At 42.2% G+C, this 21,214-nt stretch overlaps 1 protein-coding gene across 3 annotated transcripts in view; it reads right to left on the bottom strand.

Moving 5' to 3' along the window:
* Nucleotides 1–21,214, bottom strand: part of GRM7 (glutamate metabotropic receptor 7) — an 843,150-nt gene that overhangs the window by 36,960 nt on the left and 784,976 nt on the right. The window contains exons 9-10 of one of the 3 annotated variants that reach the window (XM_065884513.1): nucleotides 15,386–15,632; nucleotides 9,578–9,648 (exon numbers count right to left, since the gene is read on the bottom strand). In XM_065884513.1, coding sequence (XP_065740585.1) covers nucleotides 9,578–9,648; nucleotides 15,386–15,632 — 318 coding nt within the window. Of the gene's footprint in view, nucleotides 1–9,577; nucleotides 9,649–9,707; nucleotides 9,740–15,385; nucleotides 15,633–21,214 lie in introns of those variants that run through there. The other 2 variants (XM_065884515.1, XM_065884514.1) reach the window with 2 other exon arrangements.

The raw sequence follows: 21,214 nt of genomic DNA on the forward strand, positions 1-21,214 counted from the left end.
TGTTGCCGAGCGACATTGGTATGACAAGCAAACACGCACATCGCTTCCCCTTGGGTGGCGATTAAGAAAATCATCCTCTCTGCTAGCTACGTGGTAGACATGTGATGACTACAAAGTTGCCACCGGGCGTGCTTTTCAAGAATTGTGTGCAACAGTGCAGTGTAGAGTCAATGCAGAGCGATCTAAATGGCATATGAAAGGGATGGAGAGCCGTCCCAACTGAGGGAGGACCATTTCTGGAAAACAGCCTTTTCTGGTTGTCGGTAACAATATTGATTGCACACTCCACAGTGTAAACTGCTCTTGACTAGACGCTACCAAAGAAATGGACCCCACCGCTCCCAGAGAGAGCCTGGAGACTGTTTTCGCAATCAGTGGAGATTGCCGAGAACAAAGCATATCTCTCCTCTAAAGGAAGTTCTTACTCTCCTTTTTGTTTTCCCTAGGCTCAGCTGCCCAGTAGAACCTTCTGTGATAATTTCAGTGTCCTGTATCTCTGCTGTCCAGTAGGGTAGGCACTGGGTTATGTGCACCCACTGGGCATTTGGAATGTGGCCAGTGCAACTGAAGAACAAAATTTTAATTTTATTTAATTCGAATTCATTTAAATTGAAATAGCCACGTGTGGCTAGTGGCTACTGTGTGAGGTGAGCAGCTGTTGAGCAGTTGGTGATACTCATAATAAGAACATCAGCTAATTACTGACCATTACATTATGCACCAAGCATTGTGTTAAACATATGAACTAATTTCATCCTAGTAACAGCCCTACGAGGTAGTTACTAATATTATACCCATTTTGAAGATGAGAAGACATGCACAGAGAGTAAGCAGCGTGCTCACATCGCAATGTAGAACAAGGCAAAGTAGGATTTAGCATTCAGGCTGACTCTTCGTAAGATCACGGTGAATTTTTAACAGCAATGGTAACTGAAACAATGGTTATTCTGACACTTTTCACTTCCTGATTGGGCAAGAAGGCTTGAGAGGCATCAACAAAAGTTTGAAAATAATCTCTCTGAGGACTTCCCGGCTAAACAAAATCAGAGTTGCCCAGCTGAGCAGCTTGAAATGATTGCCTGAGGATGTATCAACTCACTTTGCCCGCAGAGGCTGTGACCTGTGACCCACTAAGTGCAGGAAAGAAAACCATGAACCCAGCTTCTTATCTGGTGTTGTCATGGAGATTCAGCCTTAACTGGAAGATGGTGCTGTGTTTTCCGCTCCAATAACAGAGCTTCAATCAATTAGCTTCATCTTTATTTAGTTCCCAGTACCAGCCTGGAAGAGTCTCTTGAGAGAAGACCTTGAAATAGCTTCTTACTGTTCTAGCAGACAGCTAGAGATGACTTCCTGGGTGCATGGTAGATGCTGCTGGTGTGATAAACCCGAATCATTTTTTTTTAATGAGTCTTTTTAATATTCTGGAAGACCCTCTGCTGTGTAGGTAATCACCATCGCATATCACCATTACACCAACGCCATATTGCATGTGTTGATTATCAGAAAGGATTAAAAAAGAAAAGTTCCCAAACCTGGATGTGCATCAGAATCCCTGAGGAAGAGTTTTAAATACAGGTGACATTTCGATGAGCACCAGGTTAGGGAAGAAAAGATTTAAATTAGATAGAAGTATAAACTAAAATGCATTTCAGATTTCATATTGGCAAATTTTCTGCCATAACTAGGTTATTTAAATTGGTCCTTGGTATTTTCTTAAATATCTGGGACTAACCGGTAGTAATAACAATGTAAACATCGCCACAATGGCGACTGTGTTGAATTTATTTATGCCCAAAGTCGGGAAATAGGTGCTGTGCTATGAAATGAAGCTATACGTGTGTTTGAATGTCATTTCCCAGGTAGCTCCTCTGATAGTGCAGTGAAGTTTTGGCTTTCAGGCACCTTTGCTCCAAAAGTGATCAATCCTAAATAGCTTGACAAGAGAGGAGATGGACTGATATTTCAATCTGAAAATCCGGCAGGTTTTTCCAGACAAAAATCAGGGGCACATGGATTACTTGACATTCTCGAACTTTATTGCATGGGGTACAGAAAGAGAATGGATACAAGAGATCACATGGAAGATCAGATTGGATTCTCCAAGTTCTTTCCTAGAGGAAAGACAGACAGAAAAATCCAGTTAGTTTTAGGTGACAGAATAACGCTCATGGCTCACATTTGAACAGCTACTGTGCCAACTCTGTTCTTGGTGCTTTACTTTTATTTAGTCCTTATCACTGCCATTTGAAGTTATATGTTACAGATGAGGAAACTGAGGCACAGAGATGATCTTTTCCAAAGAGTCAGTATTTTGCCTGCTTGGCATGAATAATAGCCCCCTATATGCTGCTTCCCTTTTGTCATTTCTTTTGCTTTATACGGGAGTTAGGTAGGCGCCCCATTAATACTGCTGTCTCTGCTGCTTGATCCAAAAGACACTGAGAATCCAGCCCCGAGGGAGAAGCTGGCTTCCTCAGTAATAGATCACGGTACTTCGCAGTAGGGATCTCTCCCCCACTTGATGGCATTGATGTTTCCCCAAATAAAACCCCTCGATAGGTCCTAATAGGCCAAGATCTCAAGCCTCCTTTACTGTACTTTCTCCTTATTTTGGAACATTGAGAGGACATTGTATTAGTATGTGATAAGGACCACCTGGGCCAACACCATCCTAGACATTGGACAAAGTCTCTTCCGTTCATTTAATTAATCGGCGGGCTGGGTAGCAGAGCTTCCTCGGGATGCTCAAAAGGATGCAGAAGATACTTGCCTTTGGCCAGTCGCCTGACTGTATGCCAGTACAGATGCTCAGCTGTGGTTGGACTTTTCACCTGAGGGGAAACAACAGCTCAAGTCTCAGTCTGGACTGTGGCAAATCATGGGAAATTAAAATGCAAATGAAATTTGCAAACATGACAAAAAACGAGGGAAAGAGGAATTAAGTTCCTAGAATGAAAATCTAGCGTTTTTCATGCTAACCCCAGGAGGCCAGCTTAATCAGATTTTCAGCTAACGTAGACGATAATGACCCTGGCATCCAGCTTCTGTGTAGAGCTCTGCAGCGGCAAAAGCCAGAGAGAGAAGGAGCGGGTGATAAAGCTGGGGTGGGAACTGGCTTTGCACCTTTGTGTGCCAGGAAAGTGGCATTTTTTTCATGCTAGCAGATCCTTTTCAGAGTTTAATTTCCTTTGCTTAGGTTCCCATGCCAAACTCGATCACCTTATACAGAGGTAGGATCTGCTTAGAGTCATCAAAATATGATGACTTGTGGTTTTTCGTTCTGAACAGGCTGCACTCTGCCCAAGTATGTTATTCAGTGGATTTCAATGCATTTTCAAGAGTTAAACATTTCTAGCTCTAGAAAGCCATGTTCTCTGAGGTGGGAACAATAGTCTTTAATTTTTTCAGACCACCAGAAGAATCCAGCAGTAGGTAAAATGACATCAAATAGCCTTATCATTCACAGTACCATTAAGAAAAAAAAGAGAGAGAGAGAGAGCGCGCACATCTTATTCCAAAATAGTCCTGAAAACAGATTACGGTATCTGCCCTGAAAGGGTCTCTCTCATCTTCAGGAAGTTGAAGACCTCTGCAATCAACTGATGAGAACAGTAAATGCTCATTAGATAGATTATGTAGACAGAAATATTTTGTCCTACTGCATGCAATTTTAGAAAAGTTTGTTAGAAAGGACTCTGGCCAGGAAACCCAAGTTCAGGCATCCACCCATTGGTGTGTGGGTCGCTGGGAAGTTGCTTCACTGTTCTGAGCCTCAGTTTCCTTGTCTGTTAAGTGGGGACAGTAAGACCTGTCTCGGTGGGTGGCTGAGCACTTTGTAAGTCTATAGCAATAGGCATAATATGGTGCAATTATAACGATCATCATAGTTGATATTATTGTTGTTATTAATATTAGATTGCTGTGAAGCACTGTGCTAGGTCCTTTGAAGACTGAGAGGAATGAGCTTGGCCCTTTGGGTCAGTGCTGCGTTTGCTATAAGCTTGAGAAATACCAAACTTCAAAATATCAATTCAGATCTGAGAGATCTTGTTAGTTGATTTTGTTGTGCTATCCCAGCCTTGAAAGGAAACCAAGTGTGTTTCACAAGCAGAGATTGAGGGACTCTATTCCCATCAGCTGTTATTCTGTGGCTCAAGACACACCCAGCATTATTATTTGTACTTAAAATGCACTTCAGCTTGCCAGTCGGCCTGGAGTAAACCTGTCAAAGTTAATCACAGGGAGTGGCTCATGTATCAGGAGGTATGAGCCTCGCTGTCCTAGAGCAGCCTTGCAGGGTGAATGATAGCCTTCTCTGTCAATTTCACCAAGCCCAAGACTATTAATGACGCATCAGAGACCACAGTGACCCATCTCAAAAACAGAGCTTGTTGTACTTAGAGAAGAGGTTCCTGACTTCACAGGCAAACTAGATGTCATTCCTTCTAACTCTGATGGTTCATAGTAGGTAAAAAAAAAAAAAAAAAAGTAACCATGAAAGAAGAGGAAAAAGGAAAGCCAATTACGATAGAACAGAGAGATGATCATCAGGGACTAACAGTGCTACCGTATCTATGCACAGCCCTTTATAAAAGAAGGCTTTCACGTACATGACGCCATGCAATGTCCACGGTATCTCATCAAGGAAAGCTTCCTCCTGTTTTACACAAGAGGAAACTGAAGGTTAGATAGGACTTGACTTATTCAAGATCACAGAAGTCCATGAGGTGATAAAGCTTATGCTTTCCAGGGTATCAGAGCCAGGGTTAGGACCTTGGTCCAGTTTTTCTTATTCTTGGCCGGACAGAAAAAAACAGCATGCACACGGTCAGAAACGATACTTGGACCACAACTTACAGGATGTGAGATGGCTGACTGCTGCCGTGTCGTCTAAGTGTTTGGGTCAGCTCAGCAAGAACAGGCTTTGGAGTCATTTTCTCAATCCTTTTTGAGCAAGCTGGGGTCTCCAGAGGTTACTCTGAAAGAGGGTAGAGATATAAGAGGAATTCAAAACTAATCTTAAACTCGAAAAGAAAAAAATAATGAGAATATTCATGTGGATTATAAAGAGAAATAATGATTACCTTTGATTCCTAGAGAAAGCTAATTTAAAATGCATCCGAGTTCCACTGTACAGCCAAAAAGAAAAGAAAAGAAAAGAAAAGAAAAATCTGCGGAGCTGAGACATGTCTTTAGTAGCAGAAACCAGAGTCACCATCACTTGAGTCCTGAGAAGACGCTCATTCACAGTAGTTGGGAGGAAGAAAGATTGTAGAGATTAACTGACCTTGGTTTAGGACACATGCTGTTTTCTTTTCAAATGCAAATGAAACTGGAGGCCTAAATAAAACACAACATCTGTCCTTAATGCCAGTGTCTGAGAAAATGCACTTGATCAATGTAATGTTTTTTTCTGATTATTATGTTTCTGTTTTTACCGAGTTAGAAGTGCTTAGGATTCATTTCCAAAGGTAACTGAAAACTGGTCTCTGCAGTCCATGAAAGGAAATAAATAGGCAAAAAACTTCGCTGGTTTCATCCTCCAAAGTTTGGGTTAGCTCCTCAAAAGAGCTGTTATTTACGCAAGTGCAGATGTAGGGCTGACCATCCGTTTTAAGAGTTATCCATAAAAGATAGTTTAGAAACCTGTGACATCAGGATCAAACATTGCCTTTTTTGTGACTTTAGAGATTTTATCTGGAAGACTACACTTCTGCTTGCTGAGGCTGTAGACTTGATACTTTCTTATTATTAGTAAATAATTACTCAGTAGATATTTACTGTTACCTGTGACGTCCTAGGTGAGGCTAGGAGCCTCTGGTGCGTGAAGTATTACACTCCATTCATGCCACGGACATTTTCTGAGACCCATTTGCAGGCCCTGCGCTCACGGCACAGAGATAAAGCAACTTGGTCCCTCCGTACACAGGCTCGTGTCATCCCCCGAAACCATCTGCCTCCGAATACAATTCTCCAGCCTCACAGAACTGCTTTCCAGTCCCGGGACGGACCACATTCGTCTGAATACAAAAGCTTCCTTGCTCTTACTTGTTTCCTGCCTCCGGTCTTTTCTTTACCACTGCCTGGAGTCCTTCATCTTTTAAGAGCAGCTCAAACAAAACCCTCTGGGCGATGCTCTCCACATGGAACTCACTGCTACTACCTCTCCTAAGAGCCCCTGTCCCTCTGAATTAAAATTGCTTACCTGTCAGTCCTCCATTAGATCTGGGGTCCCCTGAGGGTACTGTCCACTTCTGTCCCCCTACTCCTAGGCAGTTGAGGGCTGACCCAGGGGAGCGGTGCTTGACAAACGTTTCTTTGATGGACCCAACTTAAAATACTCTTGTGTTTCATAGATCCTGGCCAGATGGTGCAGTGCCAGGCTTAAATGTAAAAGCTGACATAGTTTTCAGGACTCTGGAGAATGATGTGTTTGTTCCTTTGATGCTAAGGACCAGGAGACATCCCAGCCATGTGAACTTTCATCCCATTCTTTAAGTCGAACCAAAGTTGCAGAACAGAGAGGGCAAATATTAATTGGGTTTTGAGGATGCTGAGGTCCAACCGTGATGAGAGACGTGTTGGTGCTTCACAGAGCTCTCAGGCAGAAAGACATATGCCTGCAAGATTTATAGCTGCATTTATTTCTGAGGTGATTCTGTGTCAAGGTCAGGGAACATACATTCTTTGCTAAGCTGTACTTACAGAGTGTTTTAAAATGGAATTTAAACTGAGGGAGTCTCCAGTTAACTCAGGGTTATTGCCTTGAACGTCGAGGAAGAGGGGGAGTCGCAACACATTACCAAAACTTAGATTGCACGGTTCCGAAAAGATTAAACATGTGCGATAACCCTGTTATAGAAATTATAAGAAACAAGAGATTATTATTATTTTTTTTTACAACACCATGTAATATGTTAGTGAAATGCCCATAATATCGTAATGAATGTACTTGCTTAGAACAATACACGTGGACAAAATAAGACTACGGACTGCCCATATTTGCAAGGCTGAATTCATCTCAGAGTTCTCCAGTCTGAAAAACCATCCTGTGGTCTGAAATTTTACCTCCTGACCTAACCTGTTTCCTGATCTGGTGATGATGCCAGACTAGTTGGGGTTTCTGTGTGCGGTGAGTTTTTGTTCGTTTGTTTTTTGCTTAATTGCAGTTTAAAATAAATATCATTAGATTGATAACACTGCAGGATTTCAAAATTTAGAACTCTTCAGACAAAAGATGCAGGCAGTGCTGAGTCAGTTAATGTCTGACGTCCTGTGTCTGTCAAACGAGAGGGCATTATATGGAATGCGTTTTCGAACCAGGTCAAATTCTGTTCCGTCTGAATTTGAACCTGCTTCCTCTAAACACCCCAAATCAGAGATTTGATTTGCTCACTATTGTCTGCCATTGTTGGGGCATGGTGGCCTTTTTTTTTTTTTTTACTAGCACAGCAGTACAAAAATTCACTCTGGAATTTATAGATTTTTCTTCACTGTTTCATGGCCCTGAAAACGACCACACAGAAATGGATTTGAATGAACAACACGAAATGTCTTCTGTCAGTGTTCGCCCAAGCTTTCCAGTGTCACTGTAACCTGAACATGGTGATACGCTCCCCTCTTTGGATACCTGTAACTTCGACAAACTTCCGGTCCCAGTTATTTTTAAGTAGCTATATAAGATGTTTATCATTAGTTTATGAAGCCACTTTTAAATTGACAGAAAAGGAGAGCACCGAATCAAACTCTTTGAAACAAGACAATCCTGGCAAAAAGTTTATTTCTAAGCAGCACACCCTAAAAGTACTCTTTAACCGGAAGGTTGACTTAAAACATTTTCATCTTGTACTCTTTAAACCAAAAGGCACCAACTGAGAATGGAGCTAGGGAGAGTTTTTTAATGGATTGAGATTAAATCTATCATTTTTACCCAGGGAAACTTCCTTCTCATTTATTCTCAGGCAGTTTCATGTAAAAGGACTATTAAAGTGATGAGCTGCAGTGTTTTGACAAGCACTTGTCCTGCAAAAACTTGAAATCTCACTGGAATACAGTTATATATTCACTGGGACAAAAGAATGCCCTATTTAAAAACTAGGACAGATCGCGTTGATATGGAAAAAGGAAATAGCTATGTGAACAATACATCTGAAATGAAAGACTGAGTTGCTGGCATCCATGTAAAATCAACAGGAAATGTAATTACTCTTTGGAAGTACTCCTGTCCTGTCTTACAGTTCTTACTTAAATGGATTAAAAAGAAGAAAAAAAAAGAGATATTATTTGTACTCAGAATACCATTATAAAAACAAAGATGGAAAGAAACATAGAAATGATCTGGTTAAAAGTTCCACGTTAGGAAAGAGGAAGACTAGCCCACATTACGAAGCGATATTTCTCCCCTCCCGTGATAGGACCTCTCTGCTGCCTTTCATGGAATCTCTCTAGAGAGAAGTCCCGCTATTGATTTTATAAGTATAGTAGGGGGTTTAGAGGAAAACAAAAGGGGGCCTTTTCTTCAAAGCCACCCCATGATTTTAATAACTCTACTCCATGTTTTCTACTGTTTGTTTTCCCACAGTTTGAAATGCACTGACTCCAGCTGGACAAGGACGTTTGCCAAAGCAAGTGTTATTTTTCACTATACTGTCATATCACTTAGGCTGAAACAGGGAGGTGCTACTATTACTACTACTGCTGCTATTATTATTTCATAGCATGTATCCTTTAGTCGAGAGCTCAAAGTGATATGTAAGCATCAATGGTGAGTCAGTAACAACTCTTACGGCAGCCCACTCCCATGCCCCCGTTCACACGTCACACGAGTCACCATTTCTTCTAAGGTGTTAGTTTGAATACCCTTAGTATTTATTGGTAATTCTTGGGTTTGACTAATGTTGAAATTTATCTTTAGACTCTTCGGGTCTTTCACTGAACCTTTCCCCGCTTTCTCAAATCAGTGAAGTTGGTCCACTGTTTCTCTAAGGCAGAATTACGAGTCCCCAATCATCTTCAACACAATATCGAGCCCAGCCAGCAGACCTTTAGTATTTCTTTGCCACAAAGAAGGAACCATGACCATTTTGCGTTTACGATGGTTTTTGAATGAATATATTTCTGGGGATGTATTTAATTTAAAAATAAACCAGAACAAACATATTTACTAAGCTTATGAAACACCTTCCTTCTCTCCCTTCAAGTTTTCCACATTGCCTTCTCAGATCATAGTCTGAACACATGCATTTAAAAATAATCTGGCACCATTGAGAGTTTTAAAGTAGGCCGACCAGCACCACTTTTGCCATCATCGGCTACTTGTTCCGGAAACACAAATGTGCACGTGCCCAGTCCAGTCACATGTTCTCCAGGGAATAAACCAGGCCCGTGACCCACAACAGCCCTTTACACTATGCTTAGCAAATATCATCTTCAAAACCGCGTTTCTTCATATACGTGGGTTTCTAGGTAATCATGCACAGTTTTCATGGAAACATTTCTAATTCTCAGTGGAGACAAGAACACACAAATAAATAAAAAGTAGATTGTTTCTTACCTTTTGGAAAGCAGGCAAAAGCTACACTGTTGGTGGGATAGTGTACCAAGTAACAGACTTTTGTACACTCTTTCTTACTGGTGGTATACAGTCTACAGGAAAAGTAAATATATAGGTATGTATAAAATAAAAGTGCACACAACATTCCTTTTTATTCTTTTTTCTTTCCTTTTGGAGAAGAGGCTGCGATAGAGACCACAGACATTATGCCCACTCTTTCACTGGGTTCAGTAGCCTTTGGAAGACCAGTTGACCACAATTCAGGTACCTCTGAACATGGGAGTACGGGTGCCTCTTGGTTTAAGGCAGTTGGGTTTTACTTGTTTGAACTGGAGCAGGTGAGGGAACCAGCCCCAAAATAATGCATCTATCTGCTCAGAGCATTTTTTCCTTCCTGTTGCCATCCTATTTTTTCTCAGCCTAGTCCATTCATGCTGACCTGCATGATTAGTCCAGGAAGATGAAACAAGTAACATAATGATGTAGAGGATGTCAGGGATCCAAACAAATGAAGAAGCAAAACAAAACGAAACGAAAACCAAAAAACCATAACAAAGTGACACAGCATAGGAGCGTGTTCCAGCATTTTCTAGGCATTGTTACTTGTGTAGGGTTTGGTGCCCTCGTCCGTTTTCTAGCAGTTGGGGGGTTTAATTGAACAGCACAAGTTTTTATTTATATATTTTCTTTACAGTATATGCAAACTGGTAATTAAAAAACAGCACCAGAGTACAAACATATATTTTAAAAATCTTATTTCTGATTGTTTATTTTAGGTATAAATGGTCATTCTTTTAAAACGTGCTTCATTGCAATATGCTCACTGTCTTAAGCTAGTCTTTTTGCACAGTGTGTGTCCAGCCTCTCTCTCAGGGTCGGTTTATCAGTCATACGGCCCCATGTCCAAAAAAGGCAGTGAATCCCACGCTGTCCACCTGCCTGCCATCTCTAATTGCCAGGCAGTTCCAGAGTAAATTATCTGTAACCGGTCAGGGTACTTGAGCAGTTTCTCTGCACTGCCTGGGGGCATTGGCTCCGAAAATGGATGGTAGTTTAGAACCTGGTAGCTTAGGGCTGCCCATCCTCCATGCACTGCAATCCTTTACAGGTCAGGAAAGCATCTGACCAGAGGATAACTCACAGAGCATCTTCTGGTTGTGACTAGTCCGGGTGAGGAAGGGAACAGTCCTTACCCACCATCCCAATAAAGCTGTGCTGACTCGGTTAACACTATTCATCCAACGGGGAAAAGGTCTTGGTGGCCACGGATAAGCCAAGAACCACGTCCTCCTGTTGATCTGGCATCTTCAAGTTTGCCTCGAACATACATCTGCCAAGTCAACAATAGAAAGTTGGGGGAAACATGCCAAATTCAGGACACAGCTGCGAGAACCAGAGCTTGAGGTGCCTTTCTTCTTAGAGAAGGAATGTGGAGAAGGCATCATGGTGGCCAGATCTAAAGCTATCCACATTAGGTCAGGCACTTGTGATCCTCTAGCAGCAGAAATATTGTTTCTATACATAAAAATACAGTAAGTAGCTGAGCTACACGCTTAGGGCCCCTGCGGTTTTTCAGTCTGAGTGTAGAAACCGACAAGCATTGGCCCAACTCTGACTATCCAATATGGTGGCAGTTCACAGATACATTAAAATTTTTGAGCAGATTTACTTTTCTGTTGAATCCGTGCAGAAAGAAGTTTCTCTTTCAGACAATGGAATTTGAAGTGAAGAGGCAACCTAAGAGGAAAACTGAACTTCTTGGGGAAAAATCAAGCAGTGCAGGGGCAGTTTTAATTTCTGCCCATATTAAGCCAACAAGCAAATTCGTCTTTACGTGGACATGTAGTTGCTGTGTGCCATTGGATGAGCAGAAGCGAGCATGCACCAAATAGCAAACGGCAGTGATGGAGCAGAGCTGTGTGAAAAATGAAAACACTGAAGACTGAAATACATTGAGACTGAGTGTGTAGAGAAACAATAAGGCACATTTCTGTTCCATTATTAACTTCGTAGCTCATTCTGTAAATTCAGCATTCTCCCGGATACACTCCCTCAGAGAAGAGTAGACAGAATTTCCCCTTTGGAAAGACATATTCCGTTCTTAAGTACGTGGTCTGTGCTTTTATTTGTTTCTTTTTAACCAGACAGTTTAATTTCAGCCGATAATTTGTCTCTGTTACCAAAGTGCAGAAATCTGACATACTTTGAGCTATATTTGGTATTAAATAGAATAGAAAAATAATGTTCTCTCTCATCAAAACAGTCATGTCAATTTTGATTAATTGAATTTTCACTACTGTCCTTTTTATACATTCACTTTTGCATTACTAAGGACTGGTTTTCCAGGTATAATTGCTATCTATGATATCACTATTTCCGTATTAGTGGCTCCTTAGGGATCGTTTAAAATAGCTATAGGTTTGCATTTCTGTCTCACCTCAGATATTTCATTCCATTCAGCTGACTTTGCCCCAGATCAGCATCACTGCTAAAACCTTGGGAGGTATTTCAAATATGGGCTCAGACTGAGCGTCCCAGAGTGAAATCCTTGCTCTTAAGATCTCTGGCTGTGCTCTCCAATGGAATAGTCACAGCCATGGATGGCTATTTATATTTATTTAAAATGAACTAAAAGTTTCAAGTGTATTTCATCAGTTAAGTAGCCATGGTTCAAGTTCTGAATTGCCACAGGTGACTAGCGGTTTCTATACTGGACAGCACAACTGGACAGAGAACATTTCCATCATTGCAGAAAATTCTACTGGACAGATTTTGTGCAGAGAAGGTCTTTTGATTCCTCTCAGGGACCTTTGGGAGCTGGGTCCTCAGAAACCCCCATGTTTGGAGGTACATGAATCTCCTCCTAAAATTCAGCAAATATCTGGGCAAATTATTGACGATTAGTTTTAGGGAGTGTCTACACAAAACCAAAATAACTAAAATAATTTTTAAAAATCTTTTGGATTGGCTATAAGGCAAAGGCTCTTTTTGGTTTCATTTTTTCCCCCGAACTATTTATTCTTTGTTCTGTGTAGACACCAACACATCAGCAGTGACAAAACCCAACAAAACTTTTTCAAGAGAGAGGCAGCAAATGAATTCCAAATGGAATAATTGTCGTGACTGACACAGGTCATAAGATACTTGGATTTTTGAGTTAGTAAGATGAGGCCTCTACCTGGGCAGCCTTCTTTGAGCTCAGGTTACTCCTGTCTTTGCAGACAACACAGCAAGCAGGAATGCATTTCACAGCACATTTAACCAAAGAGTCCACCGCCACACATCATTTTATTCTGTATATGCAAGCTGTATTACCAAATGAAGAAGCCAAAAGAGTAGTTTCTGCATTAGAATTACGACATGTCACCGATGTTCTGAGAAACAGAGCAGCAAAGAGCAACAAGCATGGGTTTGGGAGTCAGACCTGGGTTTCAGACCAAGCTCTGCTGCTATCTAGTGTGGGACTTCGGTAATATCCCTTGATCTCCCTACGCCTAGGATGCTTCAGTAAAAGGAGAATAATGATCACCAGTCTACAGAGTTACCGTGAGGAGTAAGAGATCTTCCGCCCAAAGCATTCTGTTTACTGCCTATTTCAAAGGGTAGCTGATGGGTTTGTATTAGTGTCAGTGTTCGTATTAGCACTTTAACAGCCACGATCATACCCCACGTAGCCTCCACAAGGATAGAACCTCATCATTAAAGGTTAACGACAGTTAAAATGCTGTTTAAAAAGGTCGTTATTTCTGAGTAGCATAGTGTTAGGTTAATTATCCAACGTCAAAACTCCTAATTTGGTCATTAATTTTCAATACATGTAGACTTTTGACCATATTTTCTGCTTATTGATTTTGGACGTGTGTGTGTGTGTGTGTGTGTGTGTGTGTGTGTGTGTGTGTGTATACAAATATAAATGTAAAACTGCTGTTGGAACATCTTCAGGGTGAGGGTTTTATGAAAAATCTGGCAAGGGGTCCTAGAATAAAATGCTACAAAGGTATAACTGTGCGGGTATACTTATCAATACAGGATACATATAAATAAATGCATAAAAATGTTCATGGAGATATTTTTATTGGCCAGTTCCATCTACCTTGTGGTGTTTGGTATGCCTTTAACGTCACCATCACGTCTGTGTAACCAGTCACACTGAAATGTGGGCTTTTTCACCTTTACAGAAATGGAAGAACATTAACATGTAACTGATATACTGTTTTTCTCGATGTATGAGATTTGATGACGCACTTGTGACATAGATATTATCATCTCCATTTTATCCATGAGAACGCTGAACTTTAGAAAACCTCAGTAATTCTCAAAGCCACACCGCTGGTAAGTGGAGTGGCTTGGATTTGAACCCAGGTCTGTCTCAACCCGAAGCCTCTTCCTACACCACATTGAATATCACAGCAATTCTCTATCTATTCCCTTTCCTTGGAATTGACCATTTTTTTCTGAAGACACAAGAACAGAGCCTGACCATCCATTGTTTCTCCCTCCTCTCACCTGTCCCAGGATCTCTCCTATTGAAACGTCAACGTGAAGCCCATGATGTTGTTAATGGGCCTTTGTTTCCTTGTCCGCAGACTCTCAAGCATTCACCGTAGTCATTCAGCCAACTATTTAGAAATGGGCTGGGCCAAGATCATGGATCGTTGTACAATAGTTGTCAGGGTTAAACCCAGCTGTCTCCTGGTTTTTAAAGATCTCAGTTGTAGAGCATAAAGAATTACGTCCGAGTATTTAGAATAGGAACTGCTTTCTGCTTGGTAGTAAACCTTTGGCTACAACAAAATCAGCTCATAACTGAACAGTAAGTCTTGAATGACTTAATGGCCAACCTGAAACCTCCTCTAGTTTAAAACAGGAAGTATCGTGAACAGGCTAAACTGCCCCATTCTATATGGAACTAGTCAAAATGTCCTGGAAAACAAACCCTAGGAGTGATACGTTTAATCTGAAATGCACTCTTTCCACCATAGTATTAGTAAGATTAGCAAGTGGGGATTTTAAGAATTTAACTCTGGTTAAATGGTCTTTCTTTCCTTTCCTTTTCTTTTTTAACAAACCAGTGTCTGTATGTCCGTCGTCTTTGTGGTCATTTGCAGGGATGAATAAAGGCTACCCAGGCATTGAAGACAGGCCACGTAGGTATCAAATCTGGCATTTCATCCTTAATCCCACCTCTGATATTTGTCTTTCATGGGGTGAAACTCCTCTGGAATTGTCTGGTAGGTGTTTTCCCCACGTGGGGATGCCATTAGCGTGGTAGTGTCTGGGCCTGTGTGCTTGCATGAATGTTTACCGGCTTTATTCAGCATGCCATGTGTTTTTTGTTTCTCCAAGGCTCGGTTAGTAAAGAATCATAACTTCCTCCACATTCATGTTCCAGTGCGAGGAAGTTATGCTTCCAAAATTCTTAAATATTTCCAATTTCTTTCCTACTGCTGCAGTTCAGTGGGATGTCAAAGGTTCCCTAGCAGGAAGCTGATCCCCTAAGAGGAAGGGAACAAGGAAGGTGGCTTAACAGCTGTGTTTATGTCAGTTGGAGGGTTTGGGACCAAAGGATAAGAAGCCAGGGAAGGGGGAGATTTCACACTTCTGAAGCAGAGCCTCTGAAAGCTGCTTTCCCACAGGGAGCAAAAGGAAAACGCTGGCAAGGATGAGCACACACACGCTTACGAGCAGACGTGGGCATGTGCTAAGGCCACCCAGCCCGTCAGACAAGAACGGCCACAGGCTTTCTCCAAAGAAAGGCAAGCGCACGCCACGTTTGCCAGAGCTTCCCGACGCAGGCTAGGGAGATGGAAGGAAAGGAGAGATACTTACTGTTTGGGTCTACGTTCTCGCAGAGTTCTGTCTTGGCCTCACCGTTGGGTCTGTCACTGGGCTTGTGTGACAGCCGCGATGACATGGTGGCTGCCGTGACTACAGCCTTGAAGCTTCGCTTGCGTTTCTGGACATTGAGTTCAGGGTGGAAAATGATGATGTACACTTTCGGCATGTATAACATCCCCAGCGCCACTGATGCACTTAGGTTCATGGAGATGGTAAGCGTGGTAGTTTGTATGTAGAGCTAGGAGACACAACACACAAGACACTATTACAAATACAGTGACCGCAGAGGGAGGCTAAGCGCTTAACAACGATGTCGAGCATGGCTGTGTCTGGGAGAGAAAGCACAGCAACCCCCGGGGAGACGGAATGGCTCTGCACATTTCTTGGAGAGTTTATACATACATACGTACATACGTACATATATATATATATATATATATTTTTTTTTTTTTTTTTTTTTCATTGATTGAAACTCATTGGGGGAATCCATGTGCAGGCCTGTCCTGGAGAAGTATCCTTCACTCAAGTTCAGGGTCAACCTTGAATCAGACTTGAAGTCCCTTTACTCAGAATGGCAGCTGGATAGGAAACCATGAAGATCATATCTGCAACCTTGAGTAAGGGGTAGTTGTTTCTTTACCCCTCATACATTCACAAAACAGTTAACATTACATGATCTCTTGCTACACAGATAACTCTGGGACCTTATTTGAAAAGTCATTATGTCAATATTTGTGTCTTTCTGCATGTTTTTGAGAAAGGGTTCACCTTCACCATACCTACACAGCAGTGAGTTGAGTTTCCCTGGAAAGTAAGCCCTTCTCGCTTCATGCTGATTTACAAAACACCCATGGCAAGGGCCAAGATGTAGTGACGTTGGCTTGTCCGGTCTCCACACATTGACAGTTGCTAAAAGGCTACAAAGCCTCATTCTGACATGCGTTACGTGTAGTTCGGATGGTGCCCCCATAGCTGTCCTTGTATCCTTTTGCTTCCTTGAGAAATCAGTAGAGCAACCCATTCACTTACTGTTCAGTGTGTTAAATCATTGTCTTGCCTAAACTGGAAAAGATGAATGTTGAAGGGGGTGGGGAATGGTAAGATCAGTAGCTACAGACAACTTGCCTTGGTCCAGTTGCACTTATGACGTGCCCTGTCGTGATCCATAGCCCGTCATTCATTTAGACATGTTTGTGTTTTGCTTGACTCCTAAAGCCTAGATTCAATGTGAGGTGATGGATGTGTTCATTAACTCGATTGTGGGGTCATCGTTTCACAATTGTACACGTTGTCTACACTGTACACCTTAGAAAATAATGTTGTATAACCTAAATATATGCAATTTGTAGTCATCAGTCATACCTGAAGAAAGCTGAAAGTAAATGAATAAACAGGTAGATAGGTGACTGAATAAATAAATTTCAAGTACATTAAAAAAAAAAGAAAGCCCACGTGACTAGCTCCCATGGCCTTCTACCTCAGTGGAAAACCTAGCCTCTTTACAATGTATTTGATCATGGTTTTCCACAACTATGTCTTCCCTTGTATCTGAGGATAAAATCCCCATCCTTAATAGATTCTGCAAGGTCACACGTGGTCTTCCCCCTGCCTCATTTTTCAGACTAATTGCCCACCACTCTCCCCCACCTCTCTCCCTAGGACACCATCCACGTGGCACTCCTTCAGGTCTTGAAGATGCTGGGTTCATCCAACCACAGACCTTTCTACACGCATGCATGTGATTTTCCTTTATTCTTGTCTCCTCCTGTAGGGAATGTTCCTCCTCTGCTTCTTAGAACATCCATCCCAGTCTGCCCTACCCCCACAGCCTCAAGCCTCGGCCAGCTTCTTTACCTACAGGCACTCGAAACGCTTGTTTTTTTTCTTTTGGTTTTTGGGGGTTTTTTGATTATGGCTCTCCATTTGTAATCATCTGCCCACTACCCTGATTGTTTGACTGCCCAACTCCCCAGCTAAGCCACAGGTTCCACGAAGGCAGGAGTCCCGTGTATGTAGTGTGTCATTGTGTCTGCAGTGCTGGCAAAGAGTAGGCACTCAATGGTCATGCAGTGGAGGAGCTCGTGTGTTTATATAAGGGGCACGTTCTTCCTACTGATGAGTCTGTGGTCGAACAGCCTTTCTCTAAATGCACTAGAATTGGCATCAGACCTATTAGCTGCCTGGCCATTTCTGACCTTATTTCTTCAATCTGAGGCTCTGGAGAAGAAATAAATTAAAAGAGACTTTGCCATCTCTTCTGGAAGGAATACTGTTATCCAGCAGACGTTAATTTGAATGGGCATGTCTCTGAACGCTTTAAGGGAGCTGCCAGCCGCTAAGTGTATAATACATAGTAAATGTAAAATATAAAGACAAGACAGTATTGAATTAATGATCCTTTTTTTTTAACATCTTTATTGGAGTATAATGGCTTTACAGTCGTGTGTTAGTTTCTGCTTTGTAACAAAGTGAATCAGCTCTACGTATACATATATCCCCATATCCCCTCCCTCTTGCATCTCCCTCCCACCCTCCCTATCCCACCTCTCTAGGTGGTCACAAAGCACCGCGCTGATCTCCCTGTGCTATGCGGCTGCTTTGGTTGTGAATTAGACCGTGTTTTACAGTTCATCTTTTCCTGTGAGAGTACCTTTAGACCTTCAGCTCCATTCTGCTCTGCTGCCTACCCTATCCAAGAAAGTCTCACCATAGAACAGAGCGTTATGAACCTAGGCAATGTCACTTCCTTCCCTCACGGTCACTGCCGTCATCCTACTAACGAGGGCTTTGCAAACCATGAATTAGCCAGTCCAAGAAAGAAAGGGCTGTAAACTAACCCATGGGATCTTAAGCTTTGTTTCTCTTTCTCCACTCAAAAGCAAATTTTGCAGTTGAAGAAATCATCCATAGCTTGTTTGTGCTGAGTTTATGATTTATATATAACTGTAACTTACGTATGCTTATGTACACGTGTAAATGTTTGTGCCTGCATGTGTGTAATACATACATGCTTTTTGTCAACAAAGACCGCTTAGCAATTTAAGACTTCCAAAGCGATGCTGTTTATTTTATGGAGGGTTTAATTTCGTTATTTTCAGGCTAGAGTCCGTCAAGACTTTGATACTTGTTTTGAAATTTTTATAATTTCTGGTGACACTTCCGAAATCTATGAAAACCAAAAGGAACGTCATTGACCAAATTCCTGTGCCCCCAAACCCTCTATACATTGCAGAGTGGTTAAGAATGAGGAATCTAAAGCTAGTCTGAGTTCAGTTCCCATTTACTTGTTTTGTGACCTTGGACGAATTACTTCACCTCTCTCTGCCTTAGCTTCCACATCTGTAAATGGGGATAACATTAGTCCCTACCTCATGCTGTTATCTTGGTGACTGAATGAGTTACTACTTGTAAAGTGCTTAGGACAGGACCTAGCGCGTAGTAAGTACTATGAAAGTATTTTTAAATAAGTTATATGGGTAGATAGGAAGGCTACAGTCTGCAGAGAACCCAGAGGTATTGATTCACAGGGATACAACCCCACTCAGCCCCAGGAAGGGAGCTAAGTCACTCTTCTTTTTGGCCTTTGGTGGGACGCTCACCTTTTGACTCTGAGTTTTCATCCCAGCAGCCCCTTTAGTACAATGTTTTTAGCAAATTGCAACATATTTATTTTTAGTCTGAAGGCCATTCCTGTTTTACCCAGTGCTTATTGTAAAATGAACATTGTGTATTGTAAAATTACCCTGTTTGATTTGGGGTACTGTACACCATTTTACTTTATCCTCCTTATAATTTCTTCAGAGGTGGGAAGGTGTTGGTGAGCATTATTGATCCCTTTTATCAGAGCACAGGGGTTCTGGCACTCACAGCTGAGATCAAGCCTCTCCCTAGGACTGACCTCATCCTGTCTGGCTGTCTGAGGCTCATCCACAGTGGAGAAAAGTCTCCCCGACCACGGTCAATCCTCGATGGCTTAGGCTTGTGGGAAGGATGCTGACTGCCTTGCGATGTCCACGTGTTTGGACACTTAAGCCTTAATTTTATCATCAAGTTAAATAAATTTCCAGAATCCAGTTTCTATTCCTTGGTTGAATGTGGCTTTTCTACCAAGCCCCATGTGTAATCCAGCATATATAACTAAGGGACATCTAGGCAAGGGATTCAGAGTCAAGCCGGCAAAGTGTTTTTTAAATGATTATTATTTATTTTTTAAATTTTTGGCTGTGTTGGATCTCTGTTGCTGTGCGTGGGCTTTTCTCTGGTTGCGGCGAGCGGGGGCTACTCTGTTGTGGTGTGCAGGCTTCTCGCTGTGGTGGCTTCTCTTGTTGAGCACGGGCTGTAGGCGCGGGCTTCAGTAGTTGTGGCACACGGGCTCAGTAGTTGTGGCTCGTGGGCTCAAGAGCTCAGACTCAGTAGTTGTGGTGCACAGGTTTAGTTGCTCCGCGGCACGTGGGATCTTCTCGGACCAGGGGTCGAACCCGTGTCCCCTTCACTGGCAGGCAGATTCTTAACCACCGCGCCACCAGGGAAGTCCCCGGCGAAGTGTTCTACACGATACTCTAGAACAGCAGTTTTCTTAAAATCTGATGCACGGAATCCTTGGCTGTAACCATTCTGTCTCTCAGTTTCCTTACTTGTAAAAGGAAGATAATAATAGTTCAGTTTTCAAACGGTGGCTTTGAAGATCTAATTCATTAATATATGAAAAGTGCTGAGACTTCCCTGGTGGCACAGTGATTAAGAATCCTCTTGACAATGCAGGGGACACGGGTTCGAGCCCTGGTCTGGGGAAGATCCCACATGCCGCGGAGCAACTAAGCCCGTGCGCCACAACTACTGAGCCTGCGCTCTGGAGCCCGCGAGCCACAGCCACTGAGCCCTCATGCCACAACTACTGAAGCCCAGGCTCCTAGAGCCCGTGCTCCGCAACAAGAGAAGCCGCCGCAATGAGAAACGCGCGCACCGCAGTGAAGAGTAGCCCCCGCTCGCCGCAACTAGAGACAACCCGCGTGCAGCAGTGAAGACCCAACACAGCCAAAAATAACTAAATAAAATAAATAAATGAATTTATTTTTTTTAAAAAGTGCTTAGCAGAACGCCTGTGAAACAAGTACCCATGAAATGTGAGCTGCTAATATTTATATTCTGCCTAATATTTATATTAGGAGGCTGGGGTATAGATCTCCAGATAAGTCTTCCTTAGTAACTTCTGCCATATATTTTAAACTTTTAATATGGGTCTTATTTATTAACTAGAAAGTAGTTTCTGAAAATCCAGGCCCATTCATGTCTTGTCTGATTGACATGTACCAGCACGTATATACTGTTAAAGGCACAGCTTTCTGCTTAAGGCAGCGTCAGGCAAAGCCCAGCTGAATCTGCCCTGCGCACTTTCTCACCTTGGCCTAACAGTTCATTGTCAGATAAATGTGAGTGCGTATCATGAGATGCCGCTGTTGCTTTAGAAATCGGTATAGCATTTAGCGTTAGTTGAGTTCTTCTGTAAGTCTTGATTGCTAAGATACTGAGAAAGCTGAAAACTCTATAGTGCTCTTGAGTGAACTTTGAAACTTGCCATCTCTTCTGTGTAAGTTTCAGAATCAGTTTAACTGAAGACTGTTTTGATAGATTCCGGGGCGAGCTGTTAATGACCACATGCTGTAAATTCAGTGTGACCTCTATTTGCCAGATAGGCTATGTGAGAGAGACCTTACTGTTCCGCTATTGGTGCATTCGTCCACTTATCAGGTTGCCATTTTCAGTGAGATACAGTCATCCATCAGTATCCATGAGGGATTGGTTCCAGGACCCCCTGAGGAT

The sequence above is a fragment of the Phocoena phocoena genome, chromosome 10 (assembly GCF_963924675.1).
Source record: "Phocoena phocoena chromosome 10, mPhoPho1.1, whole genome shotgun sequence".
Lineage (NCBI taxonomy): Eukaryota > Metazoa > Chordata > Mammalia > Artiodactyla > Phocoenidae > Phocoena > Phocoena phocoena.